The sequence below is a fragment of the Pipistrellus hanaki genome (assembly GCF_964339955.1).
Source record: "Pipistrellus hanaki genome assembly, chromosome: 18".
NCBI classification, from domain to species: Eukaryota; Metazoa; Chordata; class Mammalia; order Chiroptera; family Vespertilionidae; genus Pipistrellus; species Pipistrellus hanaki.
In genome coordinates, this window is record NC_140520.1 from 30,423,478 (window position 1) to 30,440,078 (window position 16,601).

Consider the following 16,601-nt stretch of genomic DNA (forward strand, 5'->3'; position numbering starts at 1 on the left):
CTTTGCTAAAATTAGGAAAGGACCAGAAAATGTCATTGTTCTACCACGTAAAACTCTGAAATAAAGTATTACAAAATTGCTGGGGAAAAAAGCTTACTTCTAGGGTTATTTACAGCATGCCCCTAAGTATGGTATTTATGAGGTCAGATTATAGGAAGATACATTAAGAATGTTATAAATTGGTAATTTTAGGTCAATTTAACATTTACATTTCATAAAACGATTTTAGATGCCTAAAAAGGAATAGTTTCTCCTTCAAATGTTTAGATGGCTTTTATAAATATTTAATTTTGTTACAAAACATCCTTTTTAAAGTGATTCCTCATCTCATTTGCAAAAAGTACTTAAGGCAGATGAAATGTTTATATTAACTATAAAAAATAAATTGAATTTGATTAGAAAATGGAAATAAAACAAGAAGGTGATGCTTAGGAATTTGGTTTAATATGAACATTTGGTTCATATCAATTGAGGCACTTAAATAATGGTATGTAATGTAATCATGTTAATACACTTCATAATAATCTATAATAATAAAAGCATAATATGCTAATTAGACCAGACGTCCTTTCCAAATGTCCTTCCTTTCAGACAAAGCCACAGTGGGTGGGGGCCTTGGCAGAGGCCCCTGCTACCATGGTGGTGGTTGGGGTCCAGGGCCAAGCCCCTGGCACCAATTTCATGCATTGGGTCTCTAGTCATAAACATAATTATTTCAGGTTGTATTATTCCCAAAGGTTGCATATTCTCCTACACATGCTAGGTCCTGATAGCAAATTTAGGAAGGAGCATGAAGGAAAGAGATAGAGACCACATTCTCTACTTATTTAAATTTGTTATTACTCATGGCTAAAATTATCTTCTAACTTCCTGTGAGGAAAGCCATGCAAATGACATTTCTATTTATTATTTATTTTATTTTTTGAGACCTTTTTCTCCCTTGAATTCTGTGCAACAATTGTCTCCTGGCTCTCCTACTTCTGACTGGTTCTTCCCCTCTTGTCTTTTAAGCACACTGTCCTTCTGGAATTGGCTGTCAGCCCTATTGTTACTTTTTAAGTCTATTTTGGTGCCAAGGCTTCCATGGTGATTTAAACATCACCTATCTGAATTCAGGCTCCCCTCTCCAGTCCTATATCCCAAGGACCACAAACTGGCAAGGTCAGCACTGAACTCATCATCTTCCCCACAAACCTGCCCTTTTCCTCTTTTGGTGAAACACTGGAACCATCAAGTGACTGCCACTTGGCTCATTCTCTGTGCCCCTTGTCCCTCCTTTCCACAGGACACTCAGTCCTGGAATCCTAGGTTCTCCACAGGGAAGATACATCCTACATCTGTCCCCTCTCTGGATCCCTGCCACTACTGCTAGGGCTGATGGCCCACCCCCGCCCCTTCTTTAAAAAATGCGAATCTGAACACACTTTTCTCTTGCCTCAGTCCCTATGGGATACACCCTAACTCCTCCTTATGGCCGGAAGGCTTTTGATGATCTAGCTCCTGACTCCTCCTTAGATTCCTCAAATGTCTGTTAAGTGGAACATTAGTTCCAAGAGTTTTTAAATGCATTATGTGAGAGAGAGGAGGGGATAAAAAGAGTTGGATAGTCCAATTAGTTTAGGAAACACTGGTTTAAAAATCATGAAACTGGCTTCTTTATTATAGGACTTTACAGAAAAGATGCCAATTTCTCACAGATTAATCTATGGACTTACATGCGATCACAACATTTCTGTTTTTAGAAAATGACAAATGATCTAAAATCACCTGAAAGGACAAACAGAAGAGAATGGGGGGAGGGGGATCCTTAAAATAAAAAAATTATAGCGAGGTGATTCCTGCCCTACCAAATATTATAAGAGTAGAATGCCATCCTTATTAAATACAAGGTGATTTTGATAAAATAGATCAATGAAGCAGAAAAAAAGAGTCCAGAAATACAAAATATGCAAATATATTAATAATTTGATAGTCTATCAAGTTAGGACAAACTTTCTGGAAAGTCATTTGGCAATATTTATTACTAAGCATCTTAAAACATCATACACTTATCCCTAGAAATTCTAGAAGTCTATGCTCTGGAAATAAGTACATGTATATGAAAAGGTTTATTAAAGGTGTTCATCATATCTTTATTATCAAGATAAATGCAGAAGCAACCTAAAATTACCACAATATAGAAATACGTGAAACAGAATGATCTATTATATAATTAAAAAGAAAGCATGATTTCAAGACACAAAACTATGCACATACGCCAAATGAAAAAAAATTAAGACAGGAGATTATAATGTCAAAATTTCAATTTGAAAAGAAAAAAGAATGTAAGAAAAAGATCAGATGGACCATACCAGAATACCTGCATTTGTTTCCACTAGGATTTTTGTCTTTCTCTTTTCTAGAATTTTTATAATGAGTCATTTGAATACATATCATTAAAACATGCGTCCGATACCAATTAAGATCTGCCAGATAGGGCTTCCCCTATGTTGCATAAAATGCCACTTACTGGTTCTCACATTGCTATATTCTTTCAGGTAACTTGTGTTTCCCTATTTAGTTGAAGCCGAAACCTTTAATGAATTTTGGTCCAGCATGCATTGAACTTACCGTTTTCTGTGTTTTGGTAGCAGGTATAAGGTGACAGCAGTCAAGAAGAGAAGAAATAGCAAACCTACAGAAAGACCTAGAAAACAAAACAGCAAGTATCAAATGCCAGGAAAATGTGACCTATATGGTTTTGAAGTGATTGTGGGGCCTGTTCCAAGTGGAGGGGAATATGTTACTTTTATACTTATTCTTTCTGAGCCATATAAATATTTAATTCCCAAATAATGATAGTTGGGGTTAAGGTGTTTCTGATTCAATCGAGTCCACATTTAATCTAAAGCATCAAGCATTTCACCACATGATTCTAGTCAAGCTCTGTGGGACTATTCTTTTTCTTTTAGTTTTATTAGTAATATTCCAGTCACTGGGGTAAAATTAGGAGCTCAGAAGACCAGGATCCTACAATTCTGTATAACATCTGACTGTCAGTTGTGAAATAGTTTTTGTACTGTAAAATAAGCCAGCCTATTCTTATACTGCCAAACCATGCTAAAGACTAAGAGTTAATGTAAACTAAACTTTCAGCTTAAAAACTGAGAATAACTGGCTGTTCTAATTATTTATTCAACTCGATCCAAAAGTGACAGCTTGTAATGTGAGGGGCACATTAAAAATTCCATGAACACCAAAAAAGATCAATTTCTTATGAGTTAAAGAAAAAAAGATTAGTAATACTTAGGCAGGATACAAGACCTCAAATTTTATCTAAATTTTTAAAAAAAATATCACCTTGATCAAATTCATGAAAACTAACAGAGATGCCACCCTCTAAAGTAGTTAGGTGTAAAGGGTTTGATGTCTCAAATTGTTTTTGCAACGATAATAATAATGTGTTGGATATATATAGGTAGAGAGATATATATGGGTTAAAGCAAATGTAGCAAAATATAAACAATTGGTAAATATAGTTAAATTATATATCAAAGCTTTTATTACAATATTTTTGTAACTTTAAGTTTGAAATTATTTCAAAATTTAAGGCTAAAAATAAAATAATGACTTAAAACTGTTCAAATTTTTTGCTTATTTAAAAAAGATCATTAAGACATTTTTTAAGTAATTAAGAGAACTTACCACCAACGAGAGGAGTGAGTGAACCTAAGGAGAATCCAAAATCATGAACATATTAGTCTATTGCATGATTCAGTCAAGTCCAAAGACCCAGGGCAATGTCTGAAGTTCGCATTCTTTCTAAGTTATCACTCCTATCTCTCGCATTCTACTTAAAAAATTAATCCAAACCTTAAGTCTACCCACTCTTCCTTCGTTTTTTATATAACAACTCATTGGACTTTAAACATATTTTCACTTTCATTAAGTAGGAATAGTTCACCAAATAAAAAACCAATATACTCAGTATAACCAGGGACTTCTGGGTTAGAATGCAAATATTAAGTGTTATAACTGGCTTGTTAACATATTTTCTGAGGTCCCTGTCAAATCCTTAAGCAATGATAAATCAAGCTATAGCAATAAGGAAAGTCACAGCAGCAACTTCTTACAAAATATAATCTTACAATAGTTTTGCACCTTTTAAGTTAGTGCTCCTCTCTTTCTTTATTTCCCTCATCCTTCAGAAAAAATTTTATTTCTTTTAGATTAGACATCCAACTTCAAATCTATCTGTGGTATCACTGGTTACAGGCCTATATGCCAATTTAAAATCCAGGAGTCCTTAACATTGAGGGATACCCCTTACTGTCTTCTCTCTAGTGAGACAAGTACCAGCTAAGTCCCTTGCACTTACCTTGTGATTTGCAAACAGCCAGGGGAGGGTTCCATCCATGATCCTCCAGGCACTGGCTCTGGGGACTGCCTTCCAGAGTATACCCTTCTTCACACTCCAAATTAACAACTGCTCCATGCTGATACTTTTTCCCAGAAACCAGCCCCTTCTGGATTCCATTCATATACTCTGGGGAGCTACAGTTTATCTCTGAAATGAAAGGAATCTAATTTACCAATGAAGTCGATACTGCTCTTACTGGAAAGCTTTATTAAACCATTAACTTAGTTCATTCTCAGTAAATACAGCCTCCTTGAAGTAACAAAATGATAACCTAGGTAGAGTCTTTCAGTGTCAGTCATCTATTTTAATAATCTCTAGGTAACTTAAGCCTGATTATTTTCCTTCCTTATGCTTTAGTTTCTAACTAATAGTTGGCTAATGTTAATGAGTTGTTAGGGCTAAATGGGTACAAATTCTAAATTACTGTTTTGTCAGTATCGACTCTTACTCTCCAATTCTTCAGACACGTACATACTTCTTTCCTTCTTTCATATCTTCAGTGTAGGGGGTCAGTACTGTGAGATTTTGGATATGAATCCTGACTCTAGGACCTCCTAATGTGTGACTTTGGGAAAGTTACCTCTTCATTCTACTGCAGGGGTCTTCAAACTACGGCCCGCGGGCCACATGCGGCCCGCAGAGGAGTCTGATCCGGCCCGCCAGGTTTTTTGGACAGTGAGCGCAGCCGAGGTGTTACAGTAGGAATTAGTAGTTCATATAGTCCGGCCCTCCAGCTCTCTGAGGGACCGTGATCTGGCCCCCACTTTAAAAAGTTTGAGGACCCCTGTTCTACTGAGACCTCATCTCTAATATAGGAATAATAATGGGACCACCTTCATATGGTTCTCAAAGAGATTAAATGACAGAGCACTCCAAATGCAGTGCAAAGTATCAGACATACAGCAAAAAGTGCTCAACAAATATTACATATTAACTCAATTCTCATATTCCATATGCTTAATGAAACATAAAAACATATACCCATAATCCTACCATCGCTCAAAGGAAATACACTGAAAAAAATCATTGTGCTTTTTCATTAGTGTTTTTCCAGATGCATACTTATAATATCTACAATCACAGTGTAACTTCAATCTATACTTTGATTGTTTCATTTACATAAGCATTTCCATTTTCTGTATTTAAATGACTTACTACGTGATCAATCAACAGCGACTACACTCTAAGTCATTTTTCTTATTCTGTGGTATTTAGAGTAACCACATGTATTAATCCAAAGAAATACATTTAATTAAATTATCTAATTGAGGCAATTATTTGGTGACTTTAAATCGAAAGTACCTAATTGCATATATAGATTTGGGACAGATCTGAGTTAAAAATAAAAAAACAAAATAGATAATGCACCTTTACAGACAGGGGCAGGTTGGCTCCAGGTGCCCTCGTGTGTGCAAATGAGGAGTGCCTCTCCCACCAGCCCGTAGCCTTCGTCACAGCTGTACACGACTGACATCCCAGGAGAAAATCGAGCTTTCTCACCACCAGTATGATTCCCATTGGATATCTCAAATGGAGGTTGACATCCTATGAAGGCTTAAACACCAATAAAAAAGGGTCTTTAATTTGGTACAGAGGAACACATAGCCAATACTATCTGTGAGTGAGAGCCATACAGGAAGAATGCAGGCAACAAGCCAACCCACTGGTATCTAGTAATATCCATTCCACACAAACCCAGCAGTACTGGACAGAGATTTCCACTGCCTACGTATGTTGTATACACTTCTGATGAGTATACCCAGTCAGCTGGTGCCTAGATAGTTGAAGTAGTCACTGGTATAAGCTACTTCTTATGGGGCCTGACCTGAAGAAAAATGTCAAAAGTAAGATAATGAAACTTCAGTGGTTGCAGCCCACAATTGTGCTCTATTAGCCAATAGTGTTCTTTCATTTTCCCTTTAAATCGCAGAAAGGTTGTAGTCTAAGGGTCACACAAGTAGCCAGGTTGTGAAGCCACCAGATATGACTAAGGGGAAAGTATGTGCCCTTCTACAAATGACAGCCAAAAGCCCAATTCAAGCAATTGTTGCCTTGCAGGAAAGCAGAGGAGGCCCTCACTGGATCACGGGTTCAACATTGATCTTGGGCTTGGATATGGGTTTCACTTAGAGAGAGACTACTGTGTTGGCCAAAGAGAACAGTTCTGGTAAGTTGAATTCAACTCATGGGTCATTAATTGCCAGTCCCTGTTGTACATAGTCACCTAGTCACTGACAAGAATAAGACTAAATGATAACTAAAATAAAGGATAACTAAAATGACAAGAAAGACAATTCACTGGGTCCGAAGGCCAGCTTCATGCTTCTGAACACTCAAAGTTCTCTTTCTAACTGGTATTATAGCCTTAAATATAAAATTATCAAGCAATATTACTGCCAACATTTGCCCCCAAAAATGATAAGTGAATTTTTATTAATCAAATTTAAGAAAAATAATAAATTTTGTAGAAGCCATCATTTTGGAAGTTAATCATAATCCTTTCGTGTACTTTTGCTCAACTGACTTAGTAAGGAAGGGGAGTACGGGGATAGAATTTACTGAAAGGATAAGGCAAGTGTCTTATAAAACACTATAATTGTCTCAGCATTTATATGCTTTTCTTTAGCTCAAATGGCAAGTGCAGATTCAAAAAACATTTCTTTATTCTAAGCAATATCCCATAGTTAACTTCTTAAAATAACTTACCCTTTCTGATACATGTTGGCACACCTGGCACCCATTTGTTATTGGTATGGCACTTAATCAAGTCACTGCCATTCATGATGAAACCCTGGTTGCAGGCAACATATACAGTGTCATTGTGGGAATACGATGAACGAGTTTTATTCAGCGTGTAGCCATGTTTGACTTGTGGGTGAGGGCAGTAGGCTACGGGAGGAGGTTTTAAGCACCGTGGGGGAGGTCCACTCCAAGATCCATGTCCTTCGGAATCTCTTATGCATCGCATTTTTCTCCCTCCCAGAAGAAGGAATCCGGGATCACATTCATAAGAGATTTCCATTCCGTAAAGAAACTGTTCTGCCATCACACCTGTGTGCCTCCCATTGTCAATCTTCCGTGGAGGAGGTGGACAGAGAATAGCTGCAGAAGAGATTTGGGAAATGCGGCTTCAGCTAGTGTACCAAGGCGGACAGTCGTCATTCGGATGCAAATAAAACTATGTGACTGCATGTATGACACATAACCATATAATTATTTAGCGTTACAATCTGCATTGTGTTCTCACCAAAACAGCTTTATTAATGTTTCAGATTATATGAGTAATACATATAAATTCATTCCAAAAATTTAAAAAATAAAGTAATAAGAAATACAACTATATTACCAAAAACTAGAAATACATGCAATATATATATATATTAGAGGCCTGGTGCATGAAATTTGTGCATGGGGGTTGTGTCCCTCAGCACAGCCTGCACCTTCTCCAATCTGGGACATCCCTCTCACAATACAGTACTGCTCGCTCCCAACAGTTTGCCTGCCTGCCTTCCTGATTGCCCCTAACCACTTCTGCCTGCCAGCCTGATCACCCTCTAACCACTCCCCTGCCAGCTTGATTGATGTCTAACTGCTCGCCTGCCAGCCTGAGTGCCCCTAACTGCCCTCCCCTGTAGGCCTGGGTCTCCCCTAACTGCCCTTCCCTGCAGGCTCAGGCACCCCCAACTGCCTTCCCCTGCTGGCCATCTTGTGTCCACATGGGGCCAGCCATCTTGTGTATTGGAGTGACAGTCAATTTGCATATTATTCTTTTATTAGATAGGAGAATAAAGGCCTGTGCACAGGTGGGAGCCAGCTGGTTTGCCTTGAAGGATGTCCCAGATAAGGGCAGGAGTTCCCCTGTGGTGTAAGACAGCCTGGGCGACAGGCCTGTGGTGGTTTGCAGGCCAGCCATGCCCCTGTGACCCAAGCAGAAGCCCTGGGATCTGAGATTTATTTATCTTTTATAATTCAAACTTTTTATCTTTGAGTGGAGGCCTGGGCCAGCCAGGGTATGCAGGAAGGTTGGCTTTCTCCATTACCAGGGAAACCCAAGCCTCCTGTTTGCTCTGGGCCACAGCCATTTTTGTTGGGATTTATTTATCTTCTATAATTGAAACTTTGTAGCCTTGAGTGAAGGGTGTGCAGGAAGCTTGGCATCCTCCATTGCCAAAAAAACCCAAGCCTCCTGCTTGCTCTGTGGCCAAAGTCATCTTGATTGGGTTAATTTGCATACTTGCTCCTGATTGGCTGGTGGGTGTGGCAGAGTTATGGTCGATTTGGATAGTATTCTTTTATTAGATAGGACACACACACACACACACACACACACACACACACACACACACACAAATTAGCAGATAGATGTCAAGTAGTTCCTACTTGACAACTTTGCTTGTCAATGAGAGTGCTGACCAAACTGTGACAGGTATTTCTTACCTCAGGTACATTGAGATAGAATACAGATAGTTAAGTAGTTACTGGTACAAGCTACTTCTTATGGGGCCTGCCCTCTCTAACCCCTAACCACCTCACTTAAAACTTTAATTTCTCTCTTACCTTCACAGAGTGGAATCCTTTGGAACCAAACCCTATTCCCATCATCTTCACACTTCTGAAAAGTATACCTAGACAGCCGGTACCTAGAGAGAGATTATAATACATTTCTTTTTCCCAATATCATGTCTCTGAAACCTCACCTCATCACACCATAAATACAGAGGAACTCCTACATAAGAATTTCCGTACAGAGGAATTAAAATCCCTGACCCACCCAGTAAGCAATCTTCTTTAGATGAGAGTTGCTCACAGCAAAGCTATTTCCATGTCAACAAAGAACTAACAAGCCAAAATTGGCTTGGCTCAATGGATAGAACGTCGGCTTGGGGACTGAAAGGTCCCGGGTTCGATTCCAGTCAAGGGCATGTACCTTGGTTGCGGGCATATCCCCAGTAGGGGGTGTGGAAGAGGCAGCTGATCGATGACTCTCTCTCATCGATGTTTCTAACTCTCTATCTCCCTTCCTCTCTGTAAAAAAATCAATAAAATATATTAAAAAAAAAAAAAAAAAAAGAACTAACAAGTCAGAGATGCTACTTAGACCTTTGGAACCTCATATTCTCTGTGAGTGTGGCAATGAGGAACCCCAACAAGAGTCACCAAGACAAGCTGAGGGTGGAACTAACGCACTAAACAGAGGGGGACCCTCCCAGGGTGGATCATCTCATACTCACCCATCCGGACAGGATCTATTAACTAGAACCACATGCGAATCAGCTGGAAGCTCTTGAACATCTTCTCCCATAGGCTGGCATGGCGCTTCTAGAGGAACATAGCTGAGTTACTCACACATGCTGGCTATCAAAGGGAAAGGCAATGCTAGAGCTAAAGTACCTTCACACCGAGGGGCAGAAGGGCTCCAGTTTCCGGAAGGCATACAGTGAATGGATTTGTTTCCCACAAGCGAGTAGCCAGGGTCACAGGTGTAGTGTACAGTCATCCCAGAGACAAAGAGGACCCTATTTCCACCTGTGTGCCGACCGTGGTGCAGCCCAGCAGGTGGCTGGCAGTCTGAAGAAAAAACTTCCCACATAAATACCAACAAAAGAAGAATTTATACTCAAGAACATTAACAGCACACCATTTGACAACAGACAATCTTAAGCATTTTAGCCACAGATCAGAAAGCTCTAATTCATTACTGAATGCTTTCTGCTTGTTTGAAAGAACTAGACTTCTATAAAGAGGTCCTCTCAGTATCTACCCTGAATATATCCTGGATACAAGAGCCATTTACATAATGAACATACACAACACACATGGACCATAACATTGTTACAAATGAAAGAAATAGGATAGTAGTCTGTGTCCCATTGACTTTTCCCATGAGTGTAGTTTTGTGTGGGAGATGAGAATACTAAGTAAATACCTTGTTTTCTCTCATTGGGCTGTTTACCTTTTTCACAAGTCGGTATTTCAGGATCCCAGGTATTACTGGCTTTGCAACGGATCTCACTGCTGCCCTTCAAAGTATATCCTTCATCACACTTGACTGTCACACTGTCATTGTAGACATATGGGGCTTCCTTGCCCTGTATCAGGTATCCATTTTCAATGTGGGCACGTGAGCACTGAACAGCAGGGAGGGAAAGTTTACAGAGAGGAGCAGGGCCACTCCAGACGCCCCTCTCCTGATCATTGGTTGTACAACGGATGGTGCTCTCTCCGATGAGCTTGAATTCCACGCCTTCCTCTGGCCCAGGGTTACATGAGTAAGTGACTGTGGTTCCGTATGGAAAGTCTTTTGAGGATCTCCCTGTGTGGATCCCATTGTAGATAACAGGGGGCGGTGGGCAGGTGATTTCTGGAGAGATGAGAAGTGACTATATAATTCTGTTCCAGTATTAGACACCATAGAAGAGAAAGGAAGCTGGATATAAATCTGTTGTTAACACATTTCCTGAAGGATGTGGGTGAGTTTTGATTATATGAGTTATAGCAAAGCTCCTATGTGTACACAATTCAATTTAAGCAGGTTTCATAACAAATATTTTTATAATGGAAAGCTTTGTTAAAAGTGAACATGTATAATAATTTAATAAAAATATTAAAAAGAAAAAAAGTGAACATGTATATAAATATCATATAGCGAGGGAGTAAAGGCCAGTAGTAAATTATTAATTAAAGCAAAAATTCCTTTTTAACTAAACAATAGATGAATAAAAGGCACCGAGGCACAGAATTAAGCCTTTTTTTTTTTTTTTTTTAGTTCATCCTTGTGAGGCGGTTATTTGATTAGTTGAGCCAAGAATATTTATTCTTGATTGAGTATCTACTTACCAACACACAATTTTGTAACTTAAAACGTAGAGATAATACCATTAAGTAAAATAACGTTGAAGTCTGTAATCTTAAGCTGAATTTATAGATGAGGGGCTAAAAATTCAAAGAAGTTACATAAACCACCCAAGATCATATGAAGCCATAGATACAGAATAAGAGATCAGATCCCACACCAATCTCTTTTTTCTCCCCAAACTATAGCTTAACCCCACATTAAACATGATGGCTCATATACTCATATGCTTTCATCATCTTATACACTTAAATTAGAAAAAGAGGACCAGTGACTGAACACATGTAAATTAAGTGGTTGCTATGCTTGGAAGTGGATAGGGATGACAGTACTAAGACAGGAAAACTTGACAAAGTCTTTGGAACAGAGGCTAATATTCTTATTCCCACAACATAGCCTAGAAGAGAAATCTCCCAGGGCAGATATAGATGTCACTCACCTGTACAAAGACGAATCTCCTTAAACCAAGGAATGGCACCTTGACACAGCTGATAAGCACTCTCTCCTAACCGGAACCTAGAGATAGAGTCACATCATTTTGCCGTCTAGAGACCATTGAACTAAGCAAGGGCTATTGGCTCAAAAGCAGACTCACCACTTTCAGGACAAGAAGCAACACGAACAGAGTGTAGCCAGCATCAGCTCCATCACCCTTAGCACAGGCCGAGTCCCCGCACATGGAAAGCTAGCACGATTAGCACTCCCATGGGCACGGGCCAGGGGAGGGTCTTTGAGGTAAACTCTTACACACAGCTTGCAGTATGCACTGATAAGCCAGACCCAGTTCAGGCTGAGCCAGCACTCACTCACCCTTCATCGCAAGAAGAGTTAACAGCTGGTCTAATGAATCGATCCTGGGGTTTTTCATAGAGATACTTTCCTATGGGCTCACACTCTGCCACTAAGAAAAAGAGACTAAGATGAGAAATCAACTCAAGCAATCTCAAAACTACAAAACATCTGCATGCAAGTCCTGATACCTTTGCACTTGGGGACAGTGGGTGTCCACTCCCCTTCAGAGGTACAATGTATGGATTCTTCGCCCACCAGCACGTAACCAGGGTCACAGCTGTATTTTATGGATGCTCCAGGCTCAAAGCGGATCCTGTGTGTATCTTCCTTTTGCCCATTGAGGATTTTAGGAGGGGCTTGGCAATCTACAGGGGGGGGGGGGGGGGGGGAATGTTTTATTGAATAAACATCAGCAACAGGGAGAAACAGCCAAAGAAATGGACATCAATGCTATAATTCCTCTCTGATGGCAGCTGTGTGACACAGAAGGCATCTTACAGCCCAGCTTGGGATGATTTTAGATCAGCGTTTCACGATCTTTTTCTCTTCTTTGCACTTAGGTTGCTGCACATTTTGTTCTGTTTCCACTCGGTGCTTTACCTCCACTCATTTCTTCCTTTCTTAAGGAATCGCCTCATATGTTCTCAAGGAGAGATTCTAATGTGCCCATGGAATGGGCACTTCGATGACTTTCCTTTTAAGAAATCAGTATGAACACAAACAAACACTTTTCCCATACAGAAATAGGCAACTTAATGGTTCCTAATGTTATTTTCCCCAAGGACACTTCTACAAAATGAACAATCGGTGGGTGTGTTGTTAAAAAGCCTTCTACGTGATTTATAAACACTATACATATTAAGAACTGAAGCGACTACAAACTGGAAAATAACCTGCTTACACCCCAAGACCCTACCTATAAGTCTTAGAAAAGACAAAATCAGTAGAACCTTTTCTTGGTACTGGAACACTCACCCTTTTCACAGACTGGTTCAGATGGCTCCCATGTGCCTCGGCCACTACACCTTGTTCTATTGCTCCCTTTCAAGGTGAAATCAAACAAGCAACCAAATACCACAGTGTCATTATATGAATATTGATCTTTCTTCCCATACGATATTTTGCCCCTTGGGATCTGGGGAGGTGGACAATGAATTGCAGGAGTAGAAAGTTCACAGCGTGGGGCAGTACCACTCCAGATGCCATTCTTCTGACTATCACTGGTACAACGGAGAGTGTTCTTCCCAATCAGGATGAAGTCCACTCCTATCTCTGGGCCTGGGTCACAAGTGTAAGTGACTGTGCTTCCATATGGAAAATTCATTGAAGGGTTGCCTGTATGACTTCCACTGAGAATAGGAGAAGGTGGTGGGCAAAGGATTTCTAGAGAAATGAGAGAGAAATGACAAGGTTGCAGCTGTACTACACACAAGAAACCCTCAGATTTGAAATGCCATTCTCATCTCCTAGGTTCAGGGACCTAGAATATTTGAATCGCTGATGAACCATCAAGGCAGCTATCTCTTTATATAAAAGCCTAAGTGAACGTTATGACTGGACAACAGAATGACTGGAATGATGGGTCGCTATGACTCAACTGCCCCTTCATGGTCAGTGCACTCCCACAGCCAACCTCCCATGGCTGGCCAACCTCCCGTGGTCCCTCTCTCCATTTCTCCCCCTGGCCAGCAGGCCCTGATTGGGACTGGGTTAGATGGCCCTGATTGGCCCTGGTTGCCAGCCAGGCCTAGGGACCCCACCCATGCACACATTCATGCACCAGGCCTCTAGTAACAATATAAGAAAGTATATCTTGCTGATCCTTGGATTTCCGTTACTGAATATGCTAGCTCATTTATGTGCCTGGCCTGGCTTACACGTCTACTTAGCTCTAGAGAAAGAAAAGCCTAGGAAGCCTGTTTTACTTGAATAAGCAGAGAATAGAGAGGTAATTGAAGGATGCTTCAGTTATAACCCTTAAAGATGTGTAGGAGAGATATTGGCTCTATAAGGTTGTATAAAGTGATGACTGAATCAAAATCTTTTAGCTAAAAGTGCCCTGTTGAGCCTCAGATAAGTAACTAAGTTCAAACCACAGTTCGCATAACCTACCTTCACATATTGGCATCTTGGTCCATAAAGCTCTCTGTCCAACAATTACACACTGACTAGAAGGTTGACCTCGTAATCGATATCTGGAGACAGAGGGTGGTCATTAAGAACTATTAGATAGCTTCTGATATGGATCAATAATCTCTACTTAAAGCTCAATACAAACTCATTTGTGTGCATCAACTCTTATTAGCATTTTTTCTCATAACCTCACCCCGGGCTCTATCAGATCCTCACAGAGGAGTTTTCACAGGTCATAGCACGCATGGAGAAGCCCAGCAAGTTACATCTCCTAGGTCCTCCGGACACTCACCCTTCATTACAGGAAAGGGTCACAGTTACTCCAACCCGTCGACTTGCAGGCCCCTTTATCTGCCCATTTAGCAATGGTCCTGGAGCATCACACTGTGCCTCTATGGAAACAAGCCAAAGATGCTCAATGCAAGGCCAATAACAGAATAGCCTAGTTTCTGAAAATTGATTGTAAATTTGGGGTACCTTCACATTGTGGGATGACTGCACTCCAGTCTCCTGAAGACAAACAACGAATGGTCTTTTCTCCAACAAGCAAGTAGCCAGGTTCACAGCTGTAAGTCACAGACAGTCCAGGGACAAAGAGGCCAATGCCCTCTGCTGTGTGATGTCCATTGGGGATCATGGGAAGTGGTGGACACTCCAGGGGGAAATCTTTACACACGCACATTAGAAGAAAAGGCCATCAGATGACACATCCTTCACAATCGAGATTTTGGCATAGTACATTCATCCAACTAAATGACACATTATCTGTGGTAACCAGTCATCATAAATTTTCAACTCAATCTTTAAAACAAGTGTGATGTAATATCCATTTTATACACCATATAGCTCATTATTTACCACTTTCAGTTATTCTTTATTTTTTTGTGAAATTTTTAATTTACAAAAAAATAGTCCATTTTCACAAATACTCTTATCCTACTCTCTAGTCCAAAAGTTGCATATTATTAGGGGGTTATCCTGCTAGATATTAGTACTATAGTTTTATAGGATCCCACATGTGTTACTTTATCGATACATACATATTGGGTGATTATATGAGTACTCACGTCTTATTCTATGTCTTTCTTTCTTTGCTTAATAATCTATTTATGTTATCTTCCCATGTTGACACATATAGGTCAACCTAAATCTTTAGAATGGCTTATTTTCTATAGTCACTCATATTGTGACTATCTTCACATCTTCCTTACCTCCAAGATTATGTATCTACCTACAAATACATAGAATCATATTTTTCTAATAAAAAATTTTCAGCTTCATCAATTGATATTGTGCTTTACTAAGAAAATAAATACCTACTTTTGATTATAATAGTCAAATATGACAGTCCCTGTAATTGTATGATTAAAATTCAGATTTAGATTTCTGCAACAACATAAACCTAAGTAAAAAATAAGTAAACAACTCATAGTAATCCTTACTTTCAAAGTCATTTGATTTGAAATGTTATGTCTGAGAGATGACTTGGCACAGTAGTGCATCATGTCAGAAAGTGTTTATAGAGGTCTCATAGAACAGGCATTTCTGCCAAACCATATGAATATCTATGTACAGGTGAGTTCTAAAACATTCAGTATATTTCTTCTCATTTTAACATTAACTCACATATATAGTTTAAAACCACACAATTCACACAGCACCATCAAAGTCTCACCCTCAATCTTGTGAGACTCATTCAGTTCAATTACTTTTTCTCATCATATTTTAAGATTTTTTCTGTTCTACTAATGTTTGTTAAATGAACATCCATATCCTTGGTGAATAAAAATAAAAACAGGGAACAATAATTTGCAGCCTTTGCTATGCTTCCTCCTTCACCCCTACCCTTTGCACATCGACACTGTTCTTTGCTCAGAATGAAACAAAACGTTATCTGCAGAGAAATGCAAGGATCCACACTCCCTTGAGGTTGATTACTCACCACTCTCACAGGTTGGTAGTGGTGTCGGCCCCCACCTGCTATTTGCTTGGCACCAAACAGTCTTGTTTCCTTTCATGGTGAAGTTGGCATTACAGGTGAAGGTCACAGAATCACCATGTCTGTATGGCGGTCTAGATGTTTTACCTTTGTGTCCCCCTGCCACTCTGGGCTCAGAGCAAGAAACTCTTCTATAATATTCACATGTAGGAGCAGCTTTATCCCAGATTCCTTTCACTTGGTCTTTACTTATACAAAAAAGATTCTTTTCTCCAATCATGCGGTGGTTACTGGCACAACTGTACCTCACCAAAGTGTTAAGAGGTATGGGGCCAGAAGTGTAACTATTCCGACCATTTTGGATAGGAGGAGGAGGGTCACAAGAAATCCCTGAAAAATAGAAAAGGAAATATGTGGTAATATTGATTATGACAAGAGAAAAATTCAGATGTAGATTAAAGCTCCAAATACAGTGTATGTCACTT

The 16,601-nt window shown here is 39.6% G+C and overlaps 1 protein-coding gene across 17 annotated transcripts in view; it reads right to left on the minus strand.

Annotated features, from left to right (window-relative positions):
* CR2 (complement C3d receptor 2) overlaps window positions 1-16,601 on the minus strand; it is a 34,474-nt gene that overhangs the window by 4,827 nt on the left and 13,046 nt on the right. For 12 of the 17 annotated variants that reach the window (XM_084865274.1, XM_084865290.1, XM_084865285.1 and 9 more), the window contains 17 exons: window positions 16,120-16,506; window positions 14,655-14,843; window positions 14,470-14,569; window positions 14,157-14,239; window positions 13,020-13,427; window positions 12,233-12,409; window positions 12,063-12,153; window positions 11,692-11,768; window positions 10,326-10,760; window positions 9,791-9,967; window positions 9,631-9,718; window positions 8,957-9,039; window positions 7,106-7,501; window positions 5,768-5,953; window positions 4,358-4,546; window positions 3,685-3,708; window positions 2,611-2,686 (listed from right to left, as the gene is read on the minus strand). In XM_084865274.1, the coding sequence (XP_084721400.1) occupies window positions 2,611-2,686; window positions 3,685-3,708; window positions 4,358-4,546; window positions 5,768-5,953; window positions 7,106-7,501; window positions 8,957-9,039; window positions 9,631-9,718; window positions 9,791-9,967; window positions 10,326-10,760; window positions 11,692-11,768; window positions 12,063-12,153; window positions 12,233-12,409; window positions 13,020-13,427; window positions 14,157-14,239; window positions 14,470-14,569; window positions 14,655-14,843; window positions 16,120-16,506 (3,166 nt within the window). Of the gene's footprint in view, window positions 1-2,610; window positions 2,687-3,684; window positions 3,709-4,357; window positions 4,547-5,767; window positions 5,954-7,105; window positions 7,502-8,956; window positions 9,040-9,630; window positions 9,719-9,790; window positions 9,980-10,325; window positions 10,761-11,691; window positions 11,769-12,062; window positions 12,154-12,232; window positions 12,410-13,019; window positions 13,428-14,156; window positions 14,240-14,469; window positions 14,570-14,654; window positions 14,844-16,119; window positions 16,507-16,601 lie in introns of all 17 variants that reach the window. The other 5 variants (XM_084865284.1, XM_084865280.1, XM_084865283.1 and 2 more) reach the window with 3 other exon arrangements.